General features: G+C 38.7%; 1 protein-coding gene across 4 annotated transcripts in view; it reads left to right on the top strand.

Annotated features, from left to right (window-relative positions):
* Window positions 1–25,916, top strand: part of pde4d (phosphodiesterase 4D, cAMP-specific) — a 698,763-nt gene that overhangs the window by 547,010 nt on the left and 125,837 nt on the right. For all 4 annotated transcript variants that reach the window (XM_063042963.1, XM_063042964.1, XM_063042966.1 and 1 more), the window contains 3 exons: window positions 10,023–10,059; window positions 11,403–11,479; window positions 16,159–16,208. In XM_063042963.1, the coding sequence (XP_062899033.1) occupies window positions 10,023–10,059; window positions 11,403–11,479; window positions 16,159–16,208 (164 nt within the window). The remainder of the gene's footprint in view (window positions 1–10,022; window positions 10,060–11,402; window positions 11,480–16,158; window positions 16,209–25,916) is intronic.

Below are 25,916 nucleotides of genomic sequence, written 5' to 3'. Positions count from 1 at the left end.
GAATATGGGTTTCTCTGAATTCTGACTCTTAAAGTGAGCTTAAGGTAAAGGAACCCATAAGAGACAGTGATCATAATATGATAAATTCACCATGCCATTTGAGAGTGAGAAGCTAAAATCAGATGTATCAATATTATAGTGGAGTGAAGGACATTACAAAGATATGAGAGAGGAGCTGACCAAAGTTGACTGGAAGGGCACACCAGCAGGGATGACAGCAGTGCAGCAATGGCTGGAGTTTATGGGAGCAATTCAGAAGGCACAGGATAGATTTATCACAATGGGGCAGCTGTGGCTGATAAGGGAAGTCAAAGCCAACATGAAAGCAGAAGAAAGGACATAAATGGTGCAAAAATTGAAGGGAAGTTAGAGGATTGGGTAACCTTTCTAAACTAACAGAAAGCAAAAAAAAAGCCATGGGGGGGGCGCGACATGAAATATGAAGGTAAGCTAGCCAACAATATTAAAGCAGATACCAATAGTCTTTTTTCTCAGATATATAAAGGGTAAAAGAGAGGCGAGAGGACCTGTGGGAAAATGACACTGGAGAGGTAGTAACGTAGGACAAGGAAATGATGAATGAACTGCATAAATATTTTGCATCAGTCTTCTCTGTGGAAGACACTAGCAGTATGCCAGATGTTCTAGAGTGACAGGGGACAAAAGTCTATGCATCTGCTATTACTAGGGTGAAGATGCTTGGGAAGCTGAAAAGTCTGAAGGTAGATAAGTCACCTCGACCAAATGGACTACACCCCAGGGTTCTGAAGAAGGTTGCTGAAGAGATTGTGGAGCGATTAGTAGTGATATTTCAAGAATCAATTGATTCTGGAATGGTTCTGGAGGACAGGAACATTGCAAATCTCACTCCACCGTTCAAGAAGGGAGGAAAGCAAAGAAAAGAAATTGTAGGTCAGTTAGCCTGAACTCAGTGGTTCAGAAGATGTTGGAGTCAATTATTATGGATATAGTTTTGGGATACTTGAAGGTGCATGGTAAAATAGGCTAAGTCAGTATAGTTTTCTCAAGTGAAAATCTTGCTTGATGAATCTGTTAGAATATAAATTCTTCTCGGGCTTCCAGCCAAGTACAGATAACAATTTTAACCGATGTTTCGATGACAAACTCTGCCAGCTTCATCAGGAATGATGTCTAGTCCAGTGGTATATATACTCCCATTGTCCATCCATGAGGAAATAAGACAATTATGTGCAACATTCCTCCTGAATGGCTACTCGAGCCCTTAAAAGGGCTGATGGATAAAACAAGAAACAGAACAACAACGAGGAACACACATCAAAGTTGCTGGTGAACACAGCAGGCCAGGCAGCATCTCTAGGAAGAGGTACAGTTGACATTTCAGGCCAAGCCCCTTCGTCAGGACTAACTGAAGGAAGAGCTAGTAAGAGATTTGAAAGTGGGCGGGGAAGGGGGGAGATCCAAAATGATAGGAGAAGACAGGAGGGGGAGGGATGGAGCCAAGAGCTGGAAAGGTGATTGGCAAAAGGGATATGAGAGGATCATGGGACAGGAGGCCCAGGGTTTTCCCCCCCTCCCCCTTTTCCTTCTCCCAGTACTAATAAAGAAGAAGATGCTCCTGTATTCTTGGATTCTATAATGGATTTTCCTCGAAAAAACGGAAAAGAATCTTCCAACAAGTTCCAACAACTTAGATCTGAATTTAAACTAATGGATGCAAAATTGGATTTTATTTCAAAAAGACCTTAACTGAGCATGGTAAACGAATTGAAGAGAATGAAGAAACTCTAACGGTTTTGGATGCAAAAATGGATGACTTGCAAAAACTCCGTGAGAAGCAATCTAAATCTCATGAGAAATTAAGACAGATTATCGATTTAGAAAACAGAAGTAGAAGAAATAACCTCCAAATTCTGGGTCTTGAAGAGTTAATGAAAGGTGATCAGCCTACTGAATACTTTGTAAGCTTTCTCGTACAATTATTTCCTAAAATCTTACCGTCTGCACCTATGATCGATCAAGCTTATAGATCGCCAGTGCCCAGACCACCTCTGGGAGCCAAACCCAGATCAGTTATAATTTGTTTTCATGAATTACAAACAAAGGAACGTTTAATTCGTGAATCTCATGGAAGAGGAATGATTGATTACAAGGGTCAGAAGATCAGGTTTGTCAAGAATTTTTCACCCGAGGTCATGAATGAGCATGCTAAATCCAAAGCGGTAATGTCGGAACTTTCTAACAAAGGTTTAAAGCCATCTCTTTGTTATCCTGCTCATCTTAGAATCACTCTGCAAGATGGTTCTAAAGAATGGTTTCGCTTGAGTGTAGAAGCCCAGGATTTCTTAAAAACAATGGATTGACTGTTTAGTATATTGCTATATGAATAATTGCTATATGAAGGTAAACCTTCGCGACTAAACTTCCTAATGATTTAAATGTTTTACTTAGAGAATGAGATTTTAATTAGTTAATACCGAGTGTGATTATATGTTATGAATTTTGATAAGTTTTTTTATTATTTTATACACTTTTTTGATGTTGTTTTAATCAATATGGCTTAGTTTGGGTATTTTTTGTTCTATTGGTTTGAAACTGTAATAATTAATCTGTTTGTGTTCTTGTTATGAGGGTTAAGTTTTTTTTGGCCGTTATTTAGTCTAGCTTGGAGTACAGTTGTCCTTGGAATTAATTAGGAGTCAAATTCAGCAGGTTGTTTTAGGAGGGTGATGTCATTAGCTGTAGCTGCCAGCCTTCTTTTGGCTGGCCTTCTGACTTTGGGAGAGGGGAGGGGGAGGTGTCTCTTTCTGGGAGCTGTCTTGGGATGTTAGCCAAATCTGTTGCTTGGTTACCCTATTTCAAGGCTTATTGTTTGGTTTTAATGTTTATTTTTCTGGTTATTACTTTAATTTCTCTAATAAATAGTATTAATAATGGGTCATATTGTTAACTTACTCAGTCTTAATGTGAAAAGATTAAATCACCCTGTGAAACGGAATAAGATTTTTGCCTATATTAAAAAACTTAAGGCCCCAATTATTTTTTTTACAAGAAACACACGTATGTAATTGTGACAACTTACGTCTTTTCAGTAGATGGAATGGACAAGACTTTTGCTCCTCGTTTCAGGCTAAGTCTAGGGGAATTTCGATCTTTATGGATAATACAGTTCCCTTTGTCCAACATAAAGTAGTGTCTGATACTAATGGGCATTCTGTCATAATGTCAGGGAAATTAGATAATAAATGAATGGTATTTGTCAATCTGTATGCTCCAAATACAGATGATCCAGGATTTTTTGAGCTTTTTTTTTCGTTTCTGCCAGATTTGAGCCTTTACTCATTGGTGGTGGGAGGAGATCTTAATTGCTGGTTAGATCCAGTTTTAGATAGGTCATCCTTTAAAACAGAGACTCTTAATAAATCAGCTTTGTTTAATCAATCTTTTTTAATGAAATGTGGTATTGTTGACGTATGGTGTTTCTTATATCCACTAGATAGGGAGCATTCGTTTTATCCTCACGTCCATCATATGTATTCCAGGATTGATTCCTTTTTTTTTGATAGTTAAATGATTCCTTTAGTTTGATCCTGTGATTATAAAGAAATTGCTGTTTCAGATCATGCTCCGGTGCTTTTATCTTTAAATCTCCCTGGTCTTCCTCAAATAAACAGATCTTATTGAGTTTGCTAATCAGTTAAAACAATTGGACCAAAAATATGCCTTGGCCCCTGATCCTGCTTTAGATAAAAGGCATGTTGAAATTCAAACTAAATATGATCTTCTTTTAACATATCCGATTGAAACTCAACTTTTAAAAGATAAAAGTCAATTTTATATTCACGGATACAAAACAGGTAAATTATTGGCTAACCAATTAAAAACCTTTATAGTTAAACGGCAAATTAAAGAAATTTGTAAAGCCAATGGTGATAGGACAACCGACGATTTAGAAATAAACAATATTTTAAAAGAATTTTATTCTAAACTTCATAGTTTTGACCTTCCCAAAGATAACACTGTAATGAATAAATTTTTAGACCAACTAAACATTCCTACTCTTTCTGTTGATAACCGAAAACAGTTGGATCAATCTGTTTCGTTTGAGGAAATTGCCGAGGCTGTATGTTCCTTGCACTCGGGGAAGGCTCCGGGTCTTGATGTATTTTCTGCAGAATTTTATAAGGCTTTTCCCTCACTGCTTATACCTCATTTATGTGCAGTTTTTTTCAGACTCCTTTAAGTTGTGTAGGTTGCCACAATCTTTTTATGAAGCTTCTATTTCGCTTATTCTTAAAAAAAAATAAGAACCCAACCGAATGCTCTTCATACAGACCAATCTCTTTACTTAATGTTGATACTAAAATCCTACCTAAAGTTCTGGCCCATAGAATTGAAAATATTTTACCATCTATCATTTCTGATGATCAGACAGGATTTATTAAAAATTGATATTCCCACTCTAATATTCGTCGTTTATTAAACGTTGTTTATTCCCCTTCTAAGGAGATATTGGAATGTGTGATTTCTTTGGATGCTGAGAAGGCTTTTGATCAGGTTGAATGGAATTTTAATCAGGTTGAATGGAATTATTTATTTAAAACTTTAGAAAAATTTAATTTCATGCCCGATTTTATTCGATGGATTAAATTACTTTATCTATCTCCTTCTGCTAGGGTTCTTACTAATTTTCAGTATTCCAAACCTTTTAAACTTCAACGTAGAGCTAGACGAGGTTCTCCCCTGAGCCCTTTGCTGTTTGACTTGGCTTTAGAACCCTTAGCCATTGCTTTTTGAGAATCTAATGATATTACTGGTATTCTAAGGGGAGGGACTGTTCATTAAGTTTCGCTTTATGCTGATGACCTATTGCTTTTTATTTCTAATGTTGAGACTTCATTACCTGCTGTGCTTTCTCTACTTCCTTGTTTTAGCCAGTTTTCAGAATACAATCTGAATTTACATAAGAGTGAACTTTTTCCTCTGAATAATTTGTTATCAATTAATACTAACCTTCATTTTAAAATTGTAAGAAATCAATTTACCTATTTGGGTGTAACATTTACCAAGAATTATAAATACCTATTTAATGAAAATTTTCTTACCTTACTGAATTTTGTAAAAAGGACACTATCAAACTGGTCGCCTTTTACGTTATCCTTGATTGGCGGAATTAACTCTATTAAAATGAATATTTTACCTAAATTTATATACCTTTTTCAGGCATTACCCGTTTTTATTCTAATTTTTTTTTTGATTCTCTCGATTCTGTTATATCTTCTTATATATGGAAAACTAAACATTCTCGACTAAAAGTTCATCTTCAAAAATCTAAGAAGAATGGTGGTTTAGCTTTACCAAATTTTAGGTTTTATTATTGGGCAGTCAATATACAAAATCTTACATTTTGGACATATTATATTAACCGTGAGGACTGTCCGATATGGGTTTCTTTAGAAGCTAACTCTGTTAGTAAATTTTCTATTATTTCTCTTCTCGGATCCTCACCTCCTTTATCCTTTAGTAAACTAACAGAAAATTTGGTAGTTAAACATACTTTGAGGATCTGAGTACAATTTAGGAAATTCATTGGTGTATTGAGATTTTCTTTGTCTAGTCCCATCTGTTCTATTTTTTTAAATCTTCGATGACCAATACAGTTTTTAAAGAATGGGATAGATTAGGTATTAAGTGCTTCCAGGATTTGTTTGTTGGAGGAAGTCTTCTTTCGTTTGAGCAAATGTCAGCTAAATATAGTTTACCTAAAACTCACTTTTTTCGTTATTTGCAAATTAGAGACTTTCTGCGTTCTCAAATATATACATTTCCTATAAGTTCTGATAAGGACTTATTAGATGTAATTTTTAATTTGAAACCTTTTTATAATGGTTCAATATCCAATATTTATGATATGTTGCTAGGAATGAGAAATGTTCCTATAGACAAAATTAAAAATCTTTGGGAACAAGAATTACAGACTTCAATCTGAGGAAACTTGGAATGAAGTTTTTAAATTGGTTAACAGTTCATCATTATGTGCCCGTCATTCCCTCTTACAATTTAAAGTGGTTCATAGGGCTCACATATCTAAAGATTAGCTCTCTCGGCTTTATTCAGATATATCTCCTTTCTGTGATAGATGTAATACTGGAGAAGCTTCATTAACTCACGTTTTGAAAATGTCCGAACCTTGAAAGATACTGGAAGGAAATATTCCAAACTTCCTTGGTACTTTTCAAGGTTAATTTTAAGCCTAACCCTTTGACTGCATTATTTGGTATTGTTGGAAGAAGAGACTTTATTTTGGAGACACCTGATTTGCATATTTTGGCTTTTATCTCTCTTATAGCTAGGAGAGCACTCTTGCTTAAATGGAAGGATGCTGCTCTGCCTACTCTTGCTCAATGGTTACGTGATGTTATGTCATGCTTAAATTTAGAGAAGTTCCGTTGTTCAGTTTTTGAATCTAGCCAAAACTTTTATACATTATGGGGACCACTTTTGAGTTATTTTCAAAACCTTTGACTTGTTGTAAAAGTACAGGTGGTGGCTAATAATATATTTTATTATATAATAATGTTTTTTCCCCTTCTTTCTTGCTTTTCCTAACAGCTCTGACTTTGATAGTAGGTTTAGATTTTTTTTTCTGTATAACAAAATTATTATATTTCAATATGATGATTTAATTTCATTTTTATGAATACAGGGTTTTGTGATTGCAAATGTATTTTCAATATTTGGTACTATTTTATTCCTTTCTTTTGACTTGTATATCTTCTTGTACTCTGTATTCTGTGCAGAAACTAATAAAAATATTGAAAGAGAAAACTAGAGAAAAATAATTTTAACAAAGACGAAGGTCTCGTTCTAAGTAAGAACTGGAATTTGCTGGTAAACAAAGTGTGACAATGGAACCCTGATTTGATGGGGACTAACCAATCAGGAAGGATGGACGACAGAGGTATATATACTGCCAGACTAGACATAACTAGGCATCATCCCTGGTGAAGATGGCAGAGTTTGTCATCGAAACGTTGGTTAAAATTGATACCTGAACCCAGCTGGAAGCCCGGGATGATTTTGTTCATCATATACGCAAGGAAAGCACTAATCCTTTTTCAAATCTGATGGATTTCTTTGAAGAAATGAGAAGCAAGATGGACAAAGAACAACTGGTGAATGTTCTGAATCTGGATTATCAGAGGGCCTTGACAGGGTGCAGCTGATGAGGTTGCTCGACAAGATGAGAGCACATGGAATTACAGGAAAGATACTAGCATGTATAGAGCATTGGCTGATTGGCAGGAGGCCAACAGTGGGCATAAAGGGAACCTGTTTTGATTGGCTACCTGTGACTATTGGTGTTCTGCAGAGGTTGGTGTTGGGACAGCTTCTTTTCAGGTTGTATGTCAATAATTTGGATGATGGAATTGATAGCTCTGTGGCCAAGTTTGCAGACAATACAAAGATAGGTGGAGGGACAGGTAGTGTTGAGGAAGCAGGGAGACAGATTAGGAGAATGGGAAAGAAGTGGCAAATGGAATGTAGTGTTGGGAAGTGCATGGTCATGCACTTTGGTAGAAGGAATAAAAGCATAAACTATTTTTAAATGGGGTGTATATAAGGCAGAAGCTCTTGATTAGTCAAGGCATGAAAGGTTACAGGGAGAAGGCAGGAGAATGGAGTTGAGAGGGAAATGAATCAGCCATGATGAAATAACAGTAGAATTGATGGGCTGAATGGCCTAATTCTGCTCCTACATCTTATGGGGTCAAAGTGGGTAAAAGACCAGAAGTTATTGGGTTTCCAGCCTTGAATTTATTGAAACCATAATAACCATTACTCAAAGTGGCAGCACCTCTTCTGGCCCCAGCTATGTTTAGAATAATGTTTTTGGGATCACATTCTTTTTCATTGGAGTCATCCCACATACTCATGGTGCTGCTGATTATCAATGTCCAGAGTAAGACTGAAAGATGCCTCAATAGTATCTATAACAAGGCAAAGATACAACGTGTTATGTATCAGTTAGAGAATTGCTGTCCTAGAACTTTAAGATAATGTAGTTCCAACTTTCAACTTCTTACCTATTCTGGGCATGTCTAAAATTATCTGGCTGAGTGGATGGCTTTTTTTGGCAAGCCTTTTGAAGATAATGAAGGTGTTAAAACACAAAGTGCAGTAATTCATTTAAGATTTGCTGTTAATGACGCAAGCATTTCTGTTGTGGAAAGCTGATATCTACACACACAAATGACAAATGCAGTTAATTGTAGTAAAGGGTATTTTGAAGCACAGTTTTTATTCTGCACAGAAGGCGACTGCCACACACTGCTCGGAGAATAACAAAATTAAGTGCTCCCAAATTGAGACATGCATTTCTTTGAGAATATGTCAGTCTTTGTGGTATTATACCGAAAATCAAGGATGTCCCAGGTACCTTGATTGTGATGTGAAGCTGAAGACGCAATCAGAAGGAAAACATTTTTAAAAGAACATTTGTATTGCACATAACTTACACAGGGCTTTAGTAGGGTAGTCTATATTCATTTATATGCTACTGAGAAGCATTATTCCACCCTTTTTCATTAAAGCCTATCAATGTTAGTATAAGCTCAAGCAATTCTGCAGATGCTGAAAATCCATAGTAACAAACACAAAATGTTGGAGGAACTCAGCAGGCCAGGTAGCATTCGGGCCAAGACCATTTATCAAGGCTTGGTGTTAATATGTTAGATATTAATTACAGAGCTTATCCAGAAAATTGAAGTAAATGTTCTTAATCCGTTTACTTATACAACTGAAACCCTATTGCTCTATTATTGAAAGCAAAATAATGATCTATAGCTCCAAATTTCTGTCATGATTTATTCCATCATCTTATTTATGTCATATCATTCACCCCTCCAAAACAAGAATTTGAATGCTTTATTTTTAAAAAGCAGCAACAGTTGTTTCTCATTACCAGATGATTTGAAGGTTCTTCAGGCTTTATTTTGTGTATTTTGGGTGAGAAGTAAAGTTTTAAAGGAAAATAAAGTTGAAACCCAGGAGATTATGTGCCATTTGTGGGTATATGATACTAAAGAAAAAGAGAAATCCATTGGCAGGACAGCCATAACTATAACAAAAATATTCAATGTATTATTACAAAGCTAAAAGCTTAGTTATATTTTTAGTGGTTTTATAGTTCTAATGATGTGGTTTTAGGCATATCATTGAGGTTAATATCTCTGTTATCGTTCGTAACAAATCAAATTCACTGTCTTGCTTGTAAGAACCCAAAGAGAAATGTGTGTTATGTTGTGGTTTCCTTAATGGTGTAACATTAAAACTCTAATAACCTGTCATAGATGGGATTTTGGTGGTATAGGACTGGAATATTTTGCTGTCTGTTGAATGTTATTTCTTATTAATACCCCAACAAATGTTTAATTAAGTGCAAGAAATGAGTAAGAGCAAGCAGTACTTCATATGAGAGATACTGAACCACCAGGATCTCCAAATTGTCAAATAATATACTATTGGAGTTTTATTGTACTGTTCTGATCGGGTTCTTGAAGGTTGTTGATTCTTAGAAAAGCACATTGTGAGTGGAAACATGAAATACTAAGACAAGTTCAAGGTTGTTCATTTTTAATGTCAAGTGTTTTTAATGCTGTTTTCACTTCAGTGGTTGAATATCTATTCAAGCTTTCAAAGTGGCTATATTAATGGTGCTAGGTATAGTGGTGACTTTACAATTCCAGAAATTCATGTATCTACAAAATTTCTCCAGTTAAAATCCAATAAGAAAACTTGTCAGTCACTCTGGCAAGTCCACAGAATCCCTCAGACGAACTCATTTGAAACTTACGACACTTGCTCAGGTGCCAAGTGACTGTATATATATTTATAACTTGCCTAACATTGTTTCATGAAGAAATAAAAATGTTTAAAATTAATAATTGTTCTGTGATAATATCCTTATGCACTTTCACTGTATTTAATAAAATCTACTGTATTTTCATAATTATTACTCATAATTTATTCATATTTTGCAGTCATGGAGATGACCTAATAGTGACTCCCTTTGCACAGGTAAGTTACTTCACCATTCCCATATCATAGTTTCAAGTTACTGAGCTGATTCACTTTACAAGACTGAATTGTGCAATGAAAGAGAAAATACCTTTTAGTGCATATCATCCATTTTCCACATTCATTTCATGTTAAAGGATTAGTTACATCATTTGGGGCTTCAGTTTATTATGCAAATGTTTGCTACATGACAGTTAATTATTTGTGGGGTTAAAGAATCAAATTTTTATGATTTTGTCAGCTTTTGCAAGTTACATTTTATAGTTATTATTCCGTTAGTGTTATTGTCAATTGCATGCGCCTAAGTAGACAAGAATAACTGAAGCAATGCACAAAGCACTGGAAGAACTCAGCAGGGGCAGGATGCATCCATGAAGGAGAATGGAGTCGGCATATTGAGCTGAAACCCTTCATCTCAACTGAAAGCTAGAGGAGGAGAGCCAGTATAAAAAGGTGGAGGGCAAGGATGAAGATTGCAGGTGGATCGAGGTGAAGGGGGCATATCAGTGGATGTGGGAAGGGGTGAGAGTGAGAACAGTGTCAAAAGTGAGAAAGGGTCGAAGTTGATGGAATCTGATAGCAGAGGATGGAAAAGCATAGGATAAAGGGAGGGAGATGAGGAGGGAACCAGTGGGAGAAATGTGAGGGTGATGAGCAGTGTGGGGGTGAGAAAAGAGATGGGGGGGGAGATGAGTTTAATTAAGTTTAAAACAATTTAATTTTAAAATATTCTTGTATCCCCAAAAGTGACTGAAGAATTGAATACAAATTCAGATGGGGAGTAGGGGTTACAGTTGTATTATGGTGAAGGAATTGTAATAGTACATGAGATTAGATGCATAACAATTTGTTTGAATGAACTCTGAGGTGACAGAAATCAGCAAGATTCATTTCTATTCACTTTCTGGAAGCCACTAGATGGCCCTGTGCTGCCCTACTTGAACATGAAGTATAAAAGAAAGGCAAATAAATTGCAATGATATAATAGGATAAAGATTTTCTTCTGACTAATGACGATTAAGTTAATATAGTTTATTTTAGCTAATTTATTTAGCATCCATCTGTAGTCAAATAAATACTTTGAAAGAAATTAGATGAATCATTGGTTATAAGGTTTTACTGGCAACATTATTGCATGTTTTTGCGTATCATGCTTTTGCAAGTGCACATAATATTCTCATTGACTAGTTCTGTGTATATGTCGATACTGATTAATAGAACAGAACCATTACTTCACTGTCTGAGGTCATCAGCAGATTCCAAAATGTAGTTATATGTGTATATCAGCAGATTCCCAGAGGTTGGTTTGCTTTATAAGTACATTCATATTTTTATCTCATTAGGTGCTAGCAAGTCTGCGCACTGTAAGGAACAACTTTGCTACACTAACCAACTTGCAAGATCGAGCATCCAGCAGCAAGTAAGAGCTCATTGTTTCACTAGGTGGCAGTGGTGTAGCATAAATTAATGTCAATTTTGAGTCCTGATACCTTGGAGTTTTACAGTGTAGAAGAATGTTATTCAATCTATCTCTCCACATTATGTGACTTATACTTGTCAGGGAGTATGTATATTGTTGAAGTTACTGGATTATTATCCAGAGTCTTGGGTGATTGGTTTGGCGACTTCAATACAAATCCAAACACAGCAGCTGAGAAGTTTAATTAAAGTAATGTAATTGAATCTGGATTAAATGTGTAATACCATTTCTGGTTATCATAAAACCACTAGATTATTGTGTAAACCCACATGGTTCATTAAAGCCCTTTAGGAAAGGATATCTGCTGTCCTTACCTCCAGTACACGTGACTCCCAGCCACTGATGTCTTTGACCTGCTGTATGAAATGATCAACAAAACAGTCTGTCCAATGACAACTTAGGATGGACAGCAAGAACATCAGGAGGTTCTACATCTGAAAAGGGCTTCAGAAAGCAAGGCAGGGTCAGAGAGAACTGGGTAACCTCCAGACAGAGTTGCAGCAACCTCTCCTTCTGCAGTCAAAGCAGTTGGATGTGAGGGAGGAGACAGAGAGGTGAAAGGCCAGCAAGCCCAGCACTTCGCCGTTGAATCCTCCCAGGTCGTCTTCCATTCCAGGGTCTGCACTGTGGAACAGGTATCCCTCTATGCCTTTCTGATCTATGTACCTGTCAAAACACCTTTTAAAACATTGTAACTGTATCTGCCTTCATTTCCTTCTCTGGCACCTTGTTCCAGATATTCACCACGTTCAGCTCTCCTTTAAAGTTTTTCCTTCTCACCTTAAACTTCTGCCCTCTAATTAGAAATTACCTTCTTCTGGGAAAAAGATTGGCTTTCTATCCTATCTGTTCTCCACATAATTTTATGAACTTTGAGAAGGTGACCCTCACTGAGTTTCCTACATTCCAGTAAAAATAAACCTAGCCTGTCCAGTCTCTCCTTATAATGACCGCCCTCTATTCCAAGCAGCACCCCAGTGAATTTAGGAAGTGGATGAAGGTTATAAACCTCAGCAGAAGCAATCCAAACACATCCATCCATTCAAATCCCATGAAGCACAAATGGTCCTTCTCCGCCTTGATGAGTCAAGTGACATCTTTTCAACGTTGTGAGAATATCTGTCTCCAACATCCTTTTGGGCATTCCAACCGCCCTCTGGGTGAAATAAAATATTTCCTCAGAACCCGTCTGAACTTTCAGCTCCATAACCAAGATGCATGGCCTCTGCTTTCAGACAGCCCTGCAATGAGAAGGTGTTTACTGTTAATCAGCCTTTCTATAACTTGCATCATTTTATAAATCCTAAACAGGTCCACCCTTCAGCCTCCCCTACTCTCAGAAAAACAAACCAGCTCAATCCAATCTCTGCTTATAACTCACCAGCTCCACCCCAGACAGCACCCTGGTGTATCCCTTCTACTGGACAACTGATGGAATGATCCAAAAGGCTGAAGCCCTGCCTGTGTGACAAACCTCTAGCCACACATTCACTTGCCATATTTTCCTAAGTTTATTTTTTATTGATGGATGCTAATGGAAGAGACTTAGACATTGCAACCTCTATGACCTACGTATTAAACATCATTCCTCTTCCTTATACTACAGCTGCAAGCCTTCAGATCTCTTTGTCTCGGTGCTCTTATTACTGATACGGAGCGTGAGTTCCAAAGCTTCTCTCTGTCTCTGCACATGACGTTCTTGTTCCCATTAATCTCCCTTGCCTGTTACCAGCAAGGCAGTAACCGATCTGTCTTGCTGATCCGTTGCATCCCTGGCTGTCAAATATCTAGCTACTTCTATGTCCCTGCTCTTGTTGCATTGCTTCAACCAGCTTGTCACTTTGAAATCCAGCACTTGACTGCAAAGTTACATTATCTTCCCCCATATTAGATGTTCAATACTGGTATTTTTTGAACTACACATCTGGGTCAAACCTCCACTGGTTTCTTTTCCGACTGTTCCAGATTGCCACTCGCTTGCTTCTCTGAACTCTTGACAGTCAGTGTGACCATCACTTGGGGACCTATGATTCAGGAAGCAAGCTACCCACATGCTGTGCAATGGGCTCAGCTGCTTCTTGGGCTGAGAAACCACCAGTGTTAATCAGTACAGCTGCAAATATGTCCTGTGTCGTTGGACAGCCTGGTCACAATTTTCTATCACTATTCTCTGCAACTCTACAGTTTCTAGGAAATTATTGGATTTGTTGATTATGAACTGCAGGGCCTGCCTCTTGCCTGCTAATTTCTTTCAACATTTTGTCCTATATGTTAGAATCTAATAGTTATGTAGCATCTAAAATAAACTTATTTTTTCCTGACTTATCCTCCTTTCAACTGATAATAGTTGCCGCATCATGGTCTCTGTTATTATTTTACTTTTCTTAGAATTTCAGAAATCAGTTGGAGTCAATGCCTTTTCATCCTCAGATATTAATTGTCAGGCTCCTTTTGAGTTGCTTGTGTTCAGTTTGAGCATTTTTTTCAAGCGTCATCTGCATCTGAATAACCTCTTAGCTGTCAGCACCCACTCTTGATGGTTTTTGACCTTTGTTCTTGCCTCCTCTGAAGTATCGTAAATATTTCAGTAATGACTTGAACTCCACTATAAACCTGCCCACTTTACCTTCAATATGGCCATCCTTTTCTTTGTATTGTACTGTGCTGATAGAAGATTTGCTTTCTCTTTTGTTGATAATGTACACTTGTATCTTCTTAGCTCTTTCAAGCTCCCGTTTCATAACTTTATAGAATTATTTATATGTTGTTTTTCTACTCATCATGCCTATTAATTAAAAATGAATCTTTTTTTAATTTCCAAACTAAATTTAATTTTATTGGTCCTATTATCCTCTCTTAAATAGAAGTCTCATTCAATAGTTCAATTTTCAAAGTGTTAATCTGTGTGATACAAGTGAGGCAACTCTTTCATTTTTGTTTGCTGTTGGATAACCTTTTCTTTTCCTATTTTATTCTATTCTGAACTTAAATTTTATCACAGTGACTAGGTTGGGGGGGTTGGACAGTGAATAGCGTGAAAGTTCATTAATAATCTATGAAAGCAATAAGATTGTGATTTTCATTGCTGTCTGCTGTGAATAGAATTGGAGATGGTACATGTACTGAGGTACAATGAAAATACAGTGAAAAGCTTGTCTTGCATACTATTCACACAGATCAAATTAGAAACTAAAGGCTTAGAAAGGTGTACAGTAGACCATCCATTCATCACCAATCATCACCAAAGTCAATTTGCCCTTATTTTTCCCAAATGTTGCCCTAACTTTCACTTATCCTCTATCTTAACATCCAGGAGCAGGTTGTGTGCCTTTTCAGTTCCTTTTAAGATTAACATCATGAATTGACAAGTTTTGGCTACATCACTACATATAGCTTTCCGACTTTGAATTTTTGCATAGTGTTCATATCTAAATATATTTAAATATAAAGTGCAAATCTAAATGTAGAAAGTGTTCTTCGTAACATTTCTCAATATCCTGTAAACAACAGGAATTCTGCAGATGCTGGAAATTCAAGCAACACACATCAAAGTTGCTGGTGAACGCAGCAGGCCAGGCAGCATCTCTAGGAAGAGGTGCAGTCGACGTTTCAGGCCGAGACCCTTCGTCAGGACCGACGAAGGGTCTCGGCCTGAAACGTAGACTGTACCTCTTCCTAGAGATGCTGCCTGGCCTCAGTATCCTGTATCATTTCTCAGATATCACATGCATAGCAGTTAATGCTCTCTGGCGCCCCCTGTTGATTTAAAACCGCAACGGCAACCTCAGTGAATAGTTGTTAATGCTTTATTCTAATTGCGTAAATCTGTGTTGTCTACTTATTGAAAGTGTTATCTCTCTTATTTAATGTGCATCTTAAAAAAGACTAAAGTAGATATATTAAGTCATTTTGTGGAAGGAATTGTTGAATGAGAATGCCAACTATTTGTGGGTCAATGGGAACAAAATAACAAGGCCAATATATTCTAAGAAAATAATTCTGCTAAGAATAACAGTCATTTCAAATAGAAACATTGTTAAAAATAGAAAGTTTTCAAAAAGCAGTTCAATTAAAATCTTACATTTGGGGCACTGTGTGGTAAATATTTTTCAGGTGATTATTGTTTCTTCACAAGCATGTGGTTTATTGTTTAAAAACAAAGTACTGCAGACATTTGTAGAAGTACTCAGTTGGTCAGGTAGCATTTGTGAGGAGAGGAGCATAGTTAATCTTTCAGTTTGATACTGAGCTCTGAGGGATCATTGACCTGAAATATTAACTGTTTCTCTCTGAACATTTTCTGGCTAAGCTACTGCATATTCATAGCATTTATTGTTTTTATACAAGTATTATTTTTATCCACTTGTATATTGACTAATTGTCATATAAAAAATGTAAAATACTCTATTTTTGAATAAAGATACATTTTAAGAGAAAGTTAGAACTGTTAGTATGTTTGACCATGTTTAGATATACCAGTTGGAAATACCTATTAATGGGAAAATTCTTCAATAGAATGATAAAAAGCAAGATTTACCAGTTGATTGTCAGAACTCCCTGAACTTTGAAATAAAGAATGTTATTTAAATTCTCTAACTTTCTGTTTTATTCTAATTCAGGCGCTCACCAATATGTAACCAACCACCCATGAATAAGCCAAGTTTCACAGGTAAATTTGTTTTAACTGCTTGCTTGTTTCTCCTTTGTAAATGATAGCAAGTGGCATATTCTGTCCATCATGCTTAGGGAGAGATTACCTGTGCTGCTGGGCACAATGTGGTTCACATCTGAAAGTTCTCTTCTGTTTCCTACCTTCATTAAGTAAGTGGTTTATGACTTTCTCGGCTACGGTAATTGTTAACTGTGGTGTTAACTTAAAGCAGCATTGCTAAACATCATACAATATAATCCAAGCCTTGCCATACCTTTCATGTTGAAGAGGGAAAAACAAAAACGGAGGGACCTTTTTTCTGTGAATTATTATCGCCCGAAATCTGTGAAAGGGCAATTTGCATCCATAAAATGAACAAGTAACAAGAAAACCTGAAGCTGAGAAGGAAAGTAAGAAGTGAATCTTCACAAAAATATGTTTCGAGACACACACAAAATAGAATATTTCTTTTATTTTCTTAAGATCAGATGTAACATAGAAGTAGAGGTTTATAGCACCAAAGGAGCCAGTGTGCCTGTGCTCTTTCTCAGGTAAAAGTGTCTCAATCTTGCCCTGCCACAAAACAGAGGAGCAGAATTAGGCCATTTGGTCCATCGAGTCCGCTCTGGCATTTGATCAAGGCCGAATTATTTTCCCTCTCAACCCCATTCTCCTGCCTTCTCCCCATAAACTTTGGCGTCCTTACCAATCACTGTTTTAAATATCCCCATTTGACTTGGCCTCCACAGCTGTCTGTGGCAGTAAACTACACAGATTCATCACCCTCTGGCTAAAGAAGTTCCTCCTCATCTCCGGGACATCATTTGCTCTGGGGCTGTGCCCTCTAGTCGTAGACTTTAATAATCGTAATTGATAAATACAGTTCTATACAAATGTAGTGTTTCATGTTCATGTAAAATGTTTATGTAAGTAGATCATGTTGTTGGGAAGACCAAGCATTTTGTGTGTCACTTGAAGTAAGCCTGTAGGGTAATTTTCATTTGTTGGTTTCTGGCATTGGAAGAGCATGCAAGCAGCATAAGTTCTGAAGGGATTTTGGAAAAGAAAAAAATTAGCTTCAATTCCAATGAAACCTGATTCTCTGAGCTGTTTTGATAACTTTAAAATTGTCAAATATTTAAGGTAAGTTTTTTAAAGTATGTTTCAGATCTTCTGTATTCTGTTAAGTTGAAAGCAATTCCACCACAAGTATGTTCCTATGATTTGTATCACTATTGGAATTCATTCACACACAGGGGCTTAGAGGTGAAAAAAGCTTATTATTTAGAAAAAACACATTCAGTAATGTAATAAAGATTGCTATCAATTAAAACTGTTCAACCAGCCACGCCTGGAACCAATGTGCATTTGATTATTCTTAAAACTAAATATACCTCGTACAATTTGCAAGTTCAGATTGTAGTGTTCGTGTTTGTAATGGCTGCACCTTACATTTACCTCAGCAAAGTGTCCAACGCTTCGTGGGATCACTATCGTGTAAAAGTTAGCCACATGAGGAGAACTTGGGCCAAACGGCTAAAAGTAGATGTGATGAGAATTGGGAAGGCAATTCTAGAGCTTAGTGCGAAATTGGTGCATTTTATATAATTTATAAATAAAACTACAGATTTTTCCCTAACGTTTCCTTTAAAGGCAATATGAAAATTTGCATACTGCTTAAAATTGTGAAATTCATGTTTCAACTTGCAATGGCACTAAGGGAAAAGCAATTTGGGAGAATTTTTTTATGTTCATCAAAGCTAACTTTGCTGAGCTGAAGTGATTTTTTTGGTGTTAACAATAGCTCTTTCTGTTTGTATTTAACAGTGTCTTTGGACCTGATTATTTCCCAGAGCACAAGGATTATCTGATGTATTAATAACTGAATAGTATAGAAAACAATGATCTTATTCTTATCTTTGCTTTAAGGAAGTGTTCATTTTCCTCTATTCTTCTCCTGAGTCTAATCTTTGACCATGAGCTGTCCACTTTGCAGAGCCTGAGGGGAGAGTTGTTTGCTTGCTAGCCTCAGGCTGTAAGAAAGAGTGTTCAGTGACTAAAGAAGAATACAGAATGGGTTTCCTCTCCATGTTCCTGCAGTAAAGTATTAAACATCTGTAGAATGAGGTCTACCACTTCCTGCATTTTTTATTTGTTGTGTGGGAGAAAGTGTGTTGCACTCCAAATAGAGGAAAAATTATAGCAACGACTAAAGATGGGTGGAATTTCAGAATAGGAATCAGAATCACTTTATCAACAATATATGAAATATACCAGAATTGATTGTGATTAGGTGCCAGGCATAAAGCACAGGACAATACCATGGCAGTCAATGCAATAGTAACCAACAATTGTGTATTGCACTTGATTGATCATACAGTGTGATAGTGTGATCAATCAAGAGCAATCAACAATTAGCAGAATGGTCACATGTGAAAACATCAATAATCAATCTAAATAAATATGAGCATGTGATCAACAGAACAAGGAGAACAGGAAAGACCATTTAACGGAAGTTGTGCAAGGTATTATACCTGAGTGGATTTTGTTGAGAACCTGGATAGCAACGGGAAGGAATCTTTGGAGGTGACGTGTAGTTCTGGTGGGGATGGGGATGTAGCATCTCCATGATGGCAGTTTGGTGAATAGGTAACTGCTAAAGTGGGTGAAGTCAGCAGTAATTTTTTTGGCTCTTTCTTCGCTTTGGCGATGAACTGGTCTTTCAATATCCGTAGCTCATACCAATGATTTTCGCTGCTCAGTGGACCGCTTACTGCAACCTGGGCTCGAAGAGGGAGGAGGTGGCAGGAAACCAAATGGTGATAGAGGAATGCTACAGCGTTCTTCCAATCGCATTATTCATGAAAAAATTTAACTTTGTTTCCTATTCTCACCTGAACGGAGATACAGTGATAAACTTGACCTGCATGTTGTTGATACAGATCAATTGTGTATTGATGTAGTATAATTTTTGCTGCTTTTTCTGAGGCAGTAAGAAGTGAGGCTGATTCCAATGAAGTGCTGAGCTGTGTCATAACTCTTTGCAGTTTCTTGTGGATAAGAGCTGAGCAGTTGCCATGCCAAGCTGTGATGCACCTGATAAGCTGAACTACCATCCGGAGGCACTTAAATTGATTGGTTCTGCACAAACCATCTCCTGACTCAGAAGTGACTTGAGTCTTCTCCAATTTACAATCACGACAACAGGTCAACAGCAGATGTGACTTCTCTGGCTCCTCACTCTGTTCTGTACCATCTAAACAATAGAAACTTGGAAATCAAATCAAGTTTGACTATATCCATGTATGGATACAGTTAAGTGAAACAGCATTCCTCTGGTACGTACACAGCACATTCAAAATAGCAAGCAAAAAAAAACAGTCACGCAAAAAAAAACACATATCTAGCCCACCAAGGCCCTGAGTGGCCTGCCCCACAATTTGCTGGTACAGTTCGCGGCAATCCAGCCTGTCATTACACTGATTGAACACTGGAGGGCAGCGCTGATGGGAGAGGTCAGCCCCCCACCGAGCAGAGGTGTCACACAGTACCGCCTCCAGCGTCTCCTCTCCTGGACTGCTGCAGCAGGCAAGTCTGTGGCTTGAGGCCCAGTCCTTGCTACAATCAAGGCTACACAGCTTCCATGCCTCCTGTAACACCACAAAGCAAGGGAAACAAGCTGCAGTATCTTATGTTTTCAATGTCCAACAAGGTCTTCTGATCGCAAGAGAAATATCCAAGACAATCACTGGCGTCTACACTGCACGCTATCTTCGTGCACCAATTCCAATGTCTCCTTTGCAGCACCTCCGAACCCAATCTGGCTCCTTCAACACCCTGACTGGCTACTCCAATCAATGAGCAGCTCGCTGATGGTGTAGACCTGCAGAACCTGAAGGTCTTGGAGTGCTGTACTGTCTTGTGATCATAAAACCACATTTAATAAAGAAAAATGTATCTTTGGTCCGAACACACCGCCATCTTGCCAGAACTCGTAGGTCAGGCTGCTGTTCATTGACAACAGCTTGGTAGTTTGCACAATTATCCCATCCAAACTGATCATCATCTACGAGATATGGGCCTTTGTGTGTCCCTCTATAACTAGATATTCAACTTCATTAACAGAGCTCAATAAGTGAGCTCTCTTGGACCACTGACACTCCTGGATAGTAGGGTAGGCTTAGCAGTGCCTCTACTATCGCAGGAGTTTAAATATCTCCCAAAAGTTGCTGGTAAGCCTTTATCAATGTGTAATTGAGAGCACACTGATCTCCATGACAGCATGGTACAGTAGCTGCAACAAGATCGACCAAAAAGCTCTTCAACGAGTGATTAGAACTGCACGGAACATCACTGGGACACAACTACCAGATATGGAAATCATCTACAACTGACGCTGTCTACGGCAGACTCGCGAAATCCTGATGACTCATCCCACCCCAGTAATCACCTATTCAATCTCTTACCTTCTGGCAGGAGATACAGAAAAATCTCTGCACAGACATCCAGTCTGAAGAACAGTTTTTTATTTCCCTCAGGGCTGTCGTGCAACTGAACAAAGTTCCTCTCCACCCTCCCATTGTTCATAGGCACTGTGGACAATCTCTAATTGCAATACATGAGCATGTGCAATATTTAGGTTTAAATGGGGCAGCTACATTCCTTTGGTTTTGGAGCTCTTTTAATTTCAGCTCTAATTCTTGGTGCTATTTAATTTTATAGCAAGGGCAGGTGCAAAACTTAAAAGGGGCAGCCATTGTTCCATTAATTTTAGAGTTGTTTGATTTTAATTCATTTGTAACTTCGATGTCACTCTAAATAATTCAGACGTTATTTTAAGTTTAGTCATTATGCTTTTAGTGATTGAATTGCCAATATGCTGCTTTGCACTGAATGGACTGGCACTGCAATCTCGTTGCCTCAGCAACGACAATAAAGCTCGAACTAACTACTAAATGTGATGCTCCTCAAGTAAGTTTTTCATTGCCCCTATGCATACATGTACTTGTGCATATGACAATAAACTTGACTTTGAGATAGGAATTGAAGTAAAGGATGGAGAAAGACTGACAAGGAGAAAACACAGGAGAGTTTGGGTAAACTTGGATGATGAGTTGTGCAAGGGGGCAAAGTCTTAACCAAAATTGTTTATACCAAATATCTGGGGAGAAAAGTACTCATGGTATTTATAAGTAGGTATGGTAATATATTTTTCAAGCCAGGATGTGGCTATTGAAGGCAAATCCTATATCTGCCTTGTCCATTTATGCAGTGCTTTGTGAAAGTATTCAGTCTCCAACCCTTTGCTCACATAAATGAGTATTACAACCAGGACTTTTTAATAATTTAGCTGAGAATTTTTTCACAGTAGTGCCCAAAAAAAACAGAGAAAATCAAAACTAAAAATTCAAAAACTGAATTGTCACCAGTTCAAAAGCATTCATCTCCCTTTACTCAGTACTTAATTGAACCACCTCTTGCAGCTATTACAGCCCGTAGTCTTTTTGGGTAAGTCTCTATGCACAATGCGATGGAGCAGGATTTGCCCATTCCTCCTTGCAAAATTGCTCAAGCTGTGCTGGGTTAGTTGAGGAGTGGTGGTGGACAGCAATCTTGAGGTCTTTCGAGAGATGTTCAACCGGTTTAAGGTCAGGACTCTGACTGGGCTACTCAAGGACATCAATTTTTTTCATTTGAAGCCACTCCATGGTTGTCCTGGGAGTGTGCTTTGGCTTATTGTCTTACTGAAAGACAGACTTCCTCCCCAGTTTTAGCTTCCTGGCAGAGGCTAGCCTGGTTTTAGCCAGGATCTCTCTCTATTTAACAGCATTCGTCTTCCCATCGATCTAGACCAGATCTCCAGTGCCTGCTGCTGAAAAGCACCCCCATGGTGCTATCTCCACCGTACTTTACAGAAGGGATGGTGTTACCGGGCTGATGCACAGTATCAGATTTACACCACATGTACCACTTAAAAAACATATCCCTGCTGGCAAAGACTTTGCAAAGCATCACTCAGAAGATACTGTAAAGATGTGCAAGAAGGTCTTGTGGTCGGATGAGACTAAAGTGGAACTTTTAGGTCTCAACACTAAGTGATATGTGTGGCGTGAATCTAATACTGTGCATCCCCCCACTCCACTGCATTGCTTTGTTCTAACCTGCTGTATCCTTCCACTTCAACCCAACTTCATCCCTCTGCTCCTACCCACTGTCTATCTCCATTGTACATCCATGTGCTCCTGCTCAGTTTGTACCTGCACTGGATCGTGGCCAATCTTTCATCTCAATGCCACTTTCCTGTACGAGCCCCACTGATTCCCACTGCCTTCGCTCCACTATGTCCACTACCCTGACCTGACTATATCCACTGTACCCATCCAGCCATATCGCACTGCCACAGCCCTACGGTAGACACCTGCCCTCACTATACCCCATGCCCTCTCTGATCGTATCACTGTATGCTCCCAGCCATGTCCCATTACCCCCCAACTGATTGTGTCCCACTGCCCCCTCCCAGCTGTATCCCACTGCTGCTGCCTGACCCTATCCAACTGCCCCAGCTCACTGTGTCCCTCTGCCCTGACTATACCCTATCTCTCTGGTACTGTCACATGGTAAATCTCTGTCTCATATGACTGCTTTCCTTTATCCCTGTCTGTCTGTCCTTCTGCCACATATTCATTAATCACCCTCTTCCTTGTCTCAGTTGTACCCCTCTGCAACTCCTCCTCGACCCAGACATCATCAAAGCCAGTGAGAAGGCCATTACTGACTGTGAGAGAGATTTCCATGTGACTGAATCTAAGCATTAGTTCCATACCAGCTGCTCTTTTCATGTTTTGCAGTCTGCTCCACTGAGGCCCTTGGCCTGTTCACTGTCCTGACTCCTCTCTCCTTGTGACACCCTTCCAAACCCCTACTCTTGGCAACATTCCTGGCTACCATACTGCTGGTGACGCTCCTAAGCCCTACTGTGTCAGCAGTACTTGCAGCTGCATCCTCTTGTGACGATACCACGTCCGCAGTCCCAGCAGTACCACCGACACCCTCGTCCAGCTCTCAGCTGTTTCAGCATCAGCCCCCTATTCCCACAGCCTTCAATTTTCCCAGCAACAGCCTCCAGTGTCTAGTTGACAGAGAACCCCCACTGTCCTTCACTCTCTTAATGAATATTGTTAGCATCTCAACCCTCCAATTCTCCCAGAACCACCCTATTCCCTAAACTTCTTATAATTTCTCCAGTGGTACGCCATCCTCGCATCTCTCAGTGACTCCCCTGTTTGTCACTCTCTTGGCAATGTCCCCAGCCTTCACACACTCCTGGTGCTGAAGCAAGTCCACCCCTCTTCCTGGGCTCTCCAGTACTCTCTCTCCTAGTGACACCCCTATTCTTCTAGTGATAGATGCACCCCCATTCTACCAGTATAACTTGCCTATCTCCATTCAGCCCCCACTTTCGCAGTGACAACTCAGCTACCCATGAATACACTCAGAAGTAAGAAATCAGTATTAGGCTATATGAGCAACACACATTAAAGTTGCTGGTGAACGCAGCAGGCCAGGCAGCATCTCTAGGAAGAGGTACAGTCGACGGTCCTGACGAAGGGTCTCGGCCTGAAACGTCAACTGTACCTCTTCCTAGAGATGCTGCCTGGCCTGCTGCGTTCACCAGCAACTTTGATGTGTGTTGCTTGAATTTCCAGCATCTGCAGAATTCCTCGTGTTTGCACTATATGAGTTATGGTTGACCTATTCTTGTCCTTGATTCCTGAACCTTTGTCTCAACGTTTCTTTCCTTGTTATGGTGATCAGCCTCAAAAACGGGAACTGATTCAAAGACGTGTTCAAGCATTCTTGATAAATCATAACATCGCCACTGATTCATGGGAGCCCCTTGCTCACAATTACTCAAAATGGAGGTAACCTCAGGAAGAGCAGTAAAGCCTTCAATTTTTTTGATAGAGCACAGGGAAGCTTAGAAAATGGACAAGGATGGCAGCTTTGCCCCTTTTACCCACCAGCCAACACTGTCAAAAGTTTCTAGCCCCACCTGTAGCACCGTATGTGAATCCTCATTCGTCACCTCAGAGCCCACAGCATTAGAGTGGAAGTGTGTCACTCTTAACCCCAAGGAATCGCTGAACAGGTATAAATGATTGGCTAATCCACCAAGTTTTGCAAGCCTTTTCTGTTTTAATTCATTTTGACTGATTCTCAATCTCCCAAACTTTTTGTGTATTATTTTAAGTCTCCTATTATTTCACTGATTTTGCTGGGTCGTGGGTGTCTCCAGGAAGCCAGGAAGTGCAGTAGGACACTCTACTTTGAGGTTTACAGGTTACTTTACAAGTTAACTGTGTTAGACATGCCTGTTTTCCGTATTATTTCCTCTTTATGTAGCTTGCTGAGATAAATGTGTATTTTTAATCATCAGTTTAATGATAAGTTTTAACTGGAAACATCAAGACTTGTATTTTCGTTTTATGGGCGTTGTCAGATCTGTTTTGGATTTCCAGCACTTTTTTGTCCAACGGTATGTGATGGAGCAATTGACGTAATCATGGCTGTTTGCAGTAACATAGAAATACATTAGGTGGTAGTAAAGAAGAAACGTTTTGCTTTTCAAACATTGCCTTGCAAATACTTAACATAGAAAGCAGCAACTTTCAGTTCTGCTTTCAACAGTGCAAAACATCACAAGGTGTTGATTCAGATACATATCAGGCATTGGGATAAAGCCAGGGCAGTGCTTGAAAGCTTAAGGAAATTAGGAAAGTTTGTTTTATTTAGGAAGAGTCCATGCCTAAGGAATCAGAATTGGTCAGAAAGGGCATTGAAGCACTCAACTGGGAAATCAGGTGTAAGGACGTGAAAGTTGATCAACAAAGAGCTTAGCAGAAAGGGGTTAAAAAGGTGTGTGGGGATCTGATGCCCTTGGTCTTTGCCTTAAATTTACTGGTATATTTGAAAAAAGGAGGAAAATATTGAGTATGGAGCTACTTGGTGAGCTTTGAAAGATAAACACGTTATTCACGATGGGCATCGTTCTCTGATGAATTTTTTTCCAAACATCTAACAATATTTAGTTATGCCTTCACTATATTAAAAGGGTAGAAGGTTGTCTAGTGCTTTGACAAAGGATCTTCAGCCTGAAACGTTGACTCTGTTTCTCTTCCAACAGATGCAGTCTGACTTGCTGAGTAATTCCAGCATTTCTGTTATATAATTGCTGTTTTCTAGCATCCACGGTTTTTGTTTTGACTTTCAGTGAGTTCAGTGTGATAGTCAAGTAAACTTCAGAACTAATGGTCACAGTTGAGCCAGTATTCAGTCCATGGTAACTTAAATAATTAATCAACATTGTAATGGTGAAAATGATGAACTATTGTTCATTCATTGTTTTTAAAAAAGTCCTTTGCACTTCATAAGCACAAGAGATTCAGCAGATGCTAGAAATCCAGGGTAACATGTGCAAAATGTTGGAGGAACTCAGCAGGTCAGGCAGCATTTATGGAAAGGAATAAAGAGTTGATGTTTCAGGCCAAAGCCCTTCATCAGGACTGAAAAGGAAGGGGGAAGAAGCCAGAATAAGAAGATGGGAGAAGGGAAGGGGAAGGAGTACAAAATGGAAGGTGACAAGTGAAGCCAGGTGGTTGGGGGAAGGAAGGTGAAGTGAGAAGCATGGAGGTGGTAGGTGGAAAATGTAAAAGGTTAAAGACAAAG

This window comes from Mobula hypostoma, chromosome 3, assembly GCF_963921235.1.
Source record: "Mobula hypostoma chromosome 3, sMobHyp1.1, whole genome shotgun sequence".
In the NCBI taxonomy this organism is placed as follows: domain Eukaryota; kingdom Metazoa; phylum Chordata; class Chondrichthyes; order Myliobatiformes; family Myliobatidae; genus Mobula; species Mobula hypostoma.
This window is presented reverse-complemented; position numbering and strand designations above follow the sequence as displayed.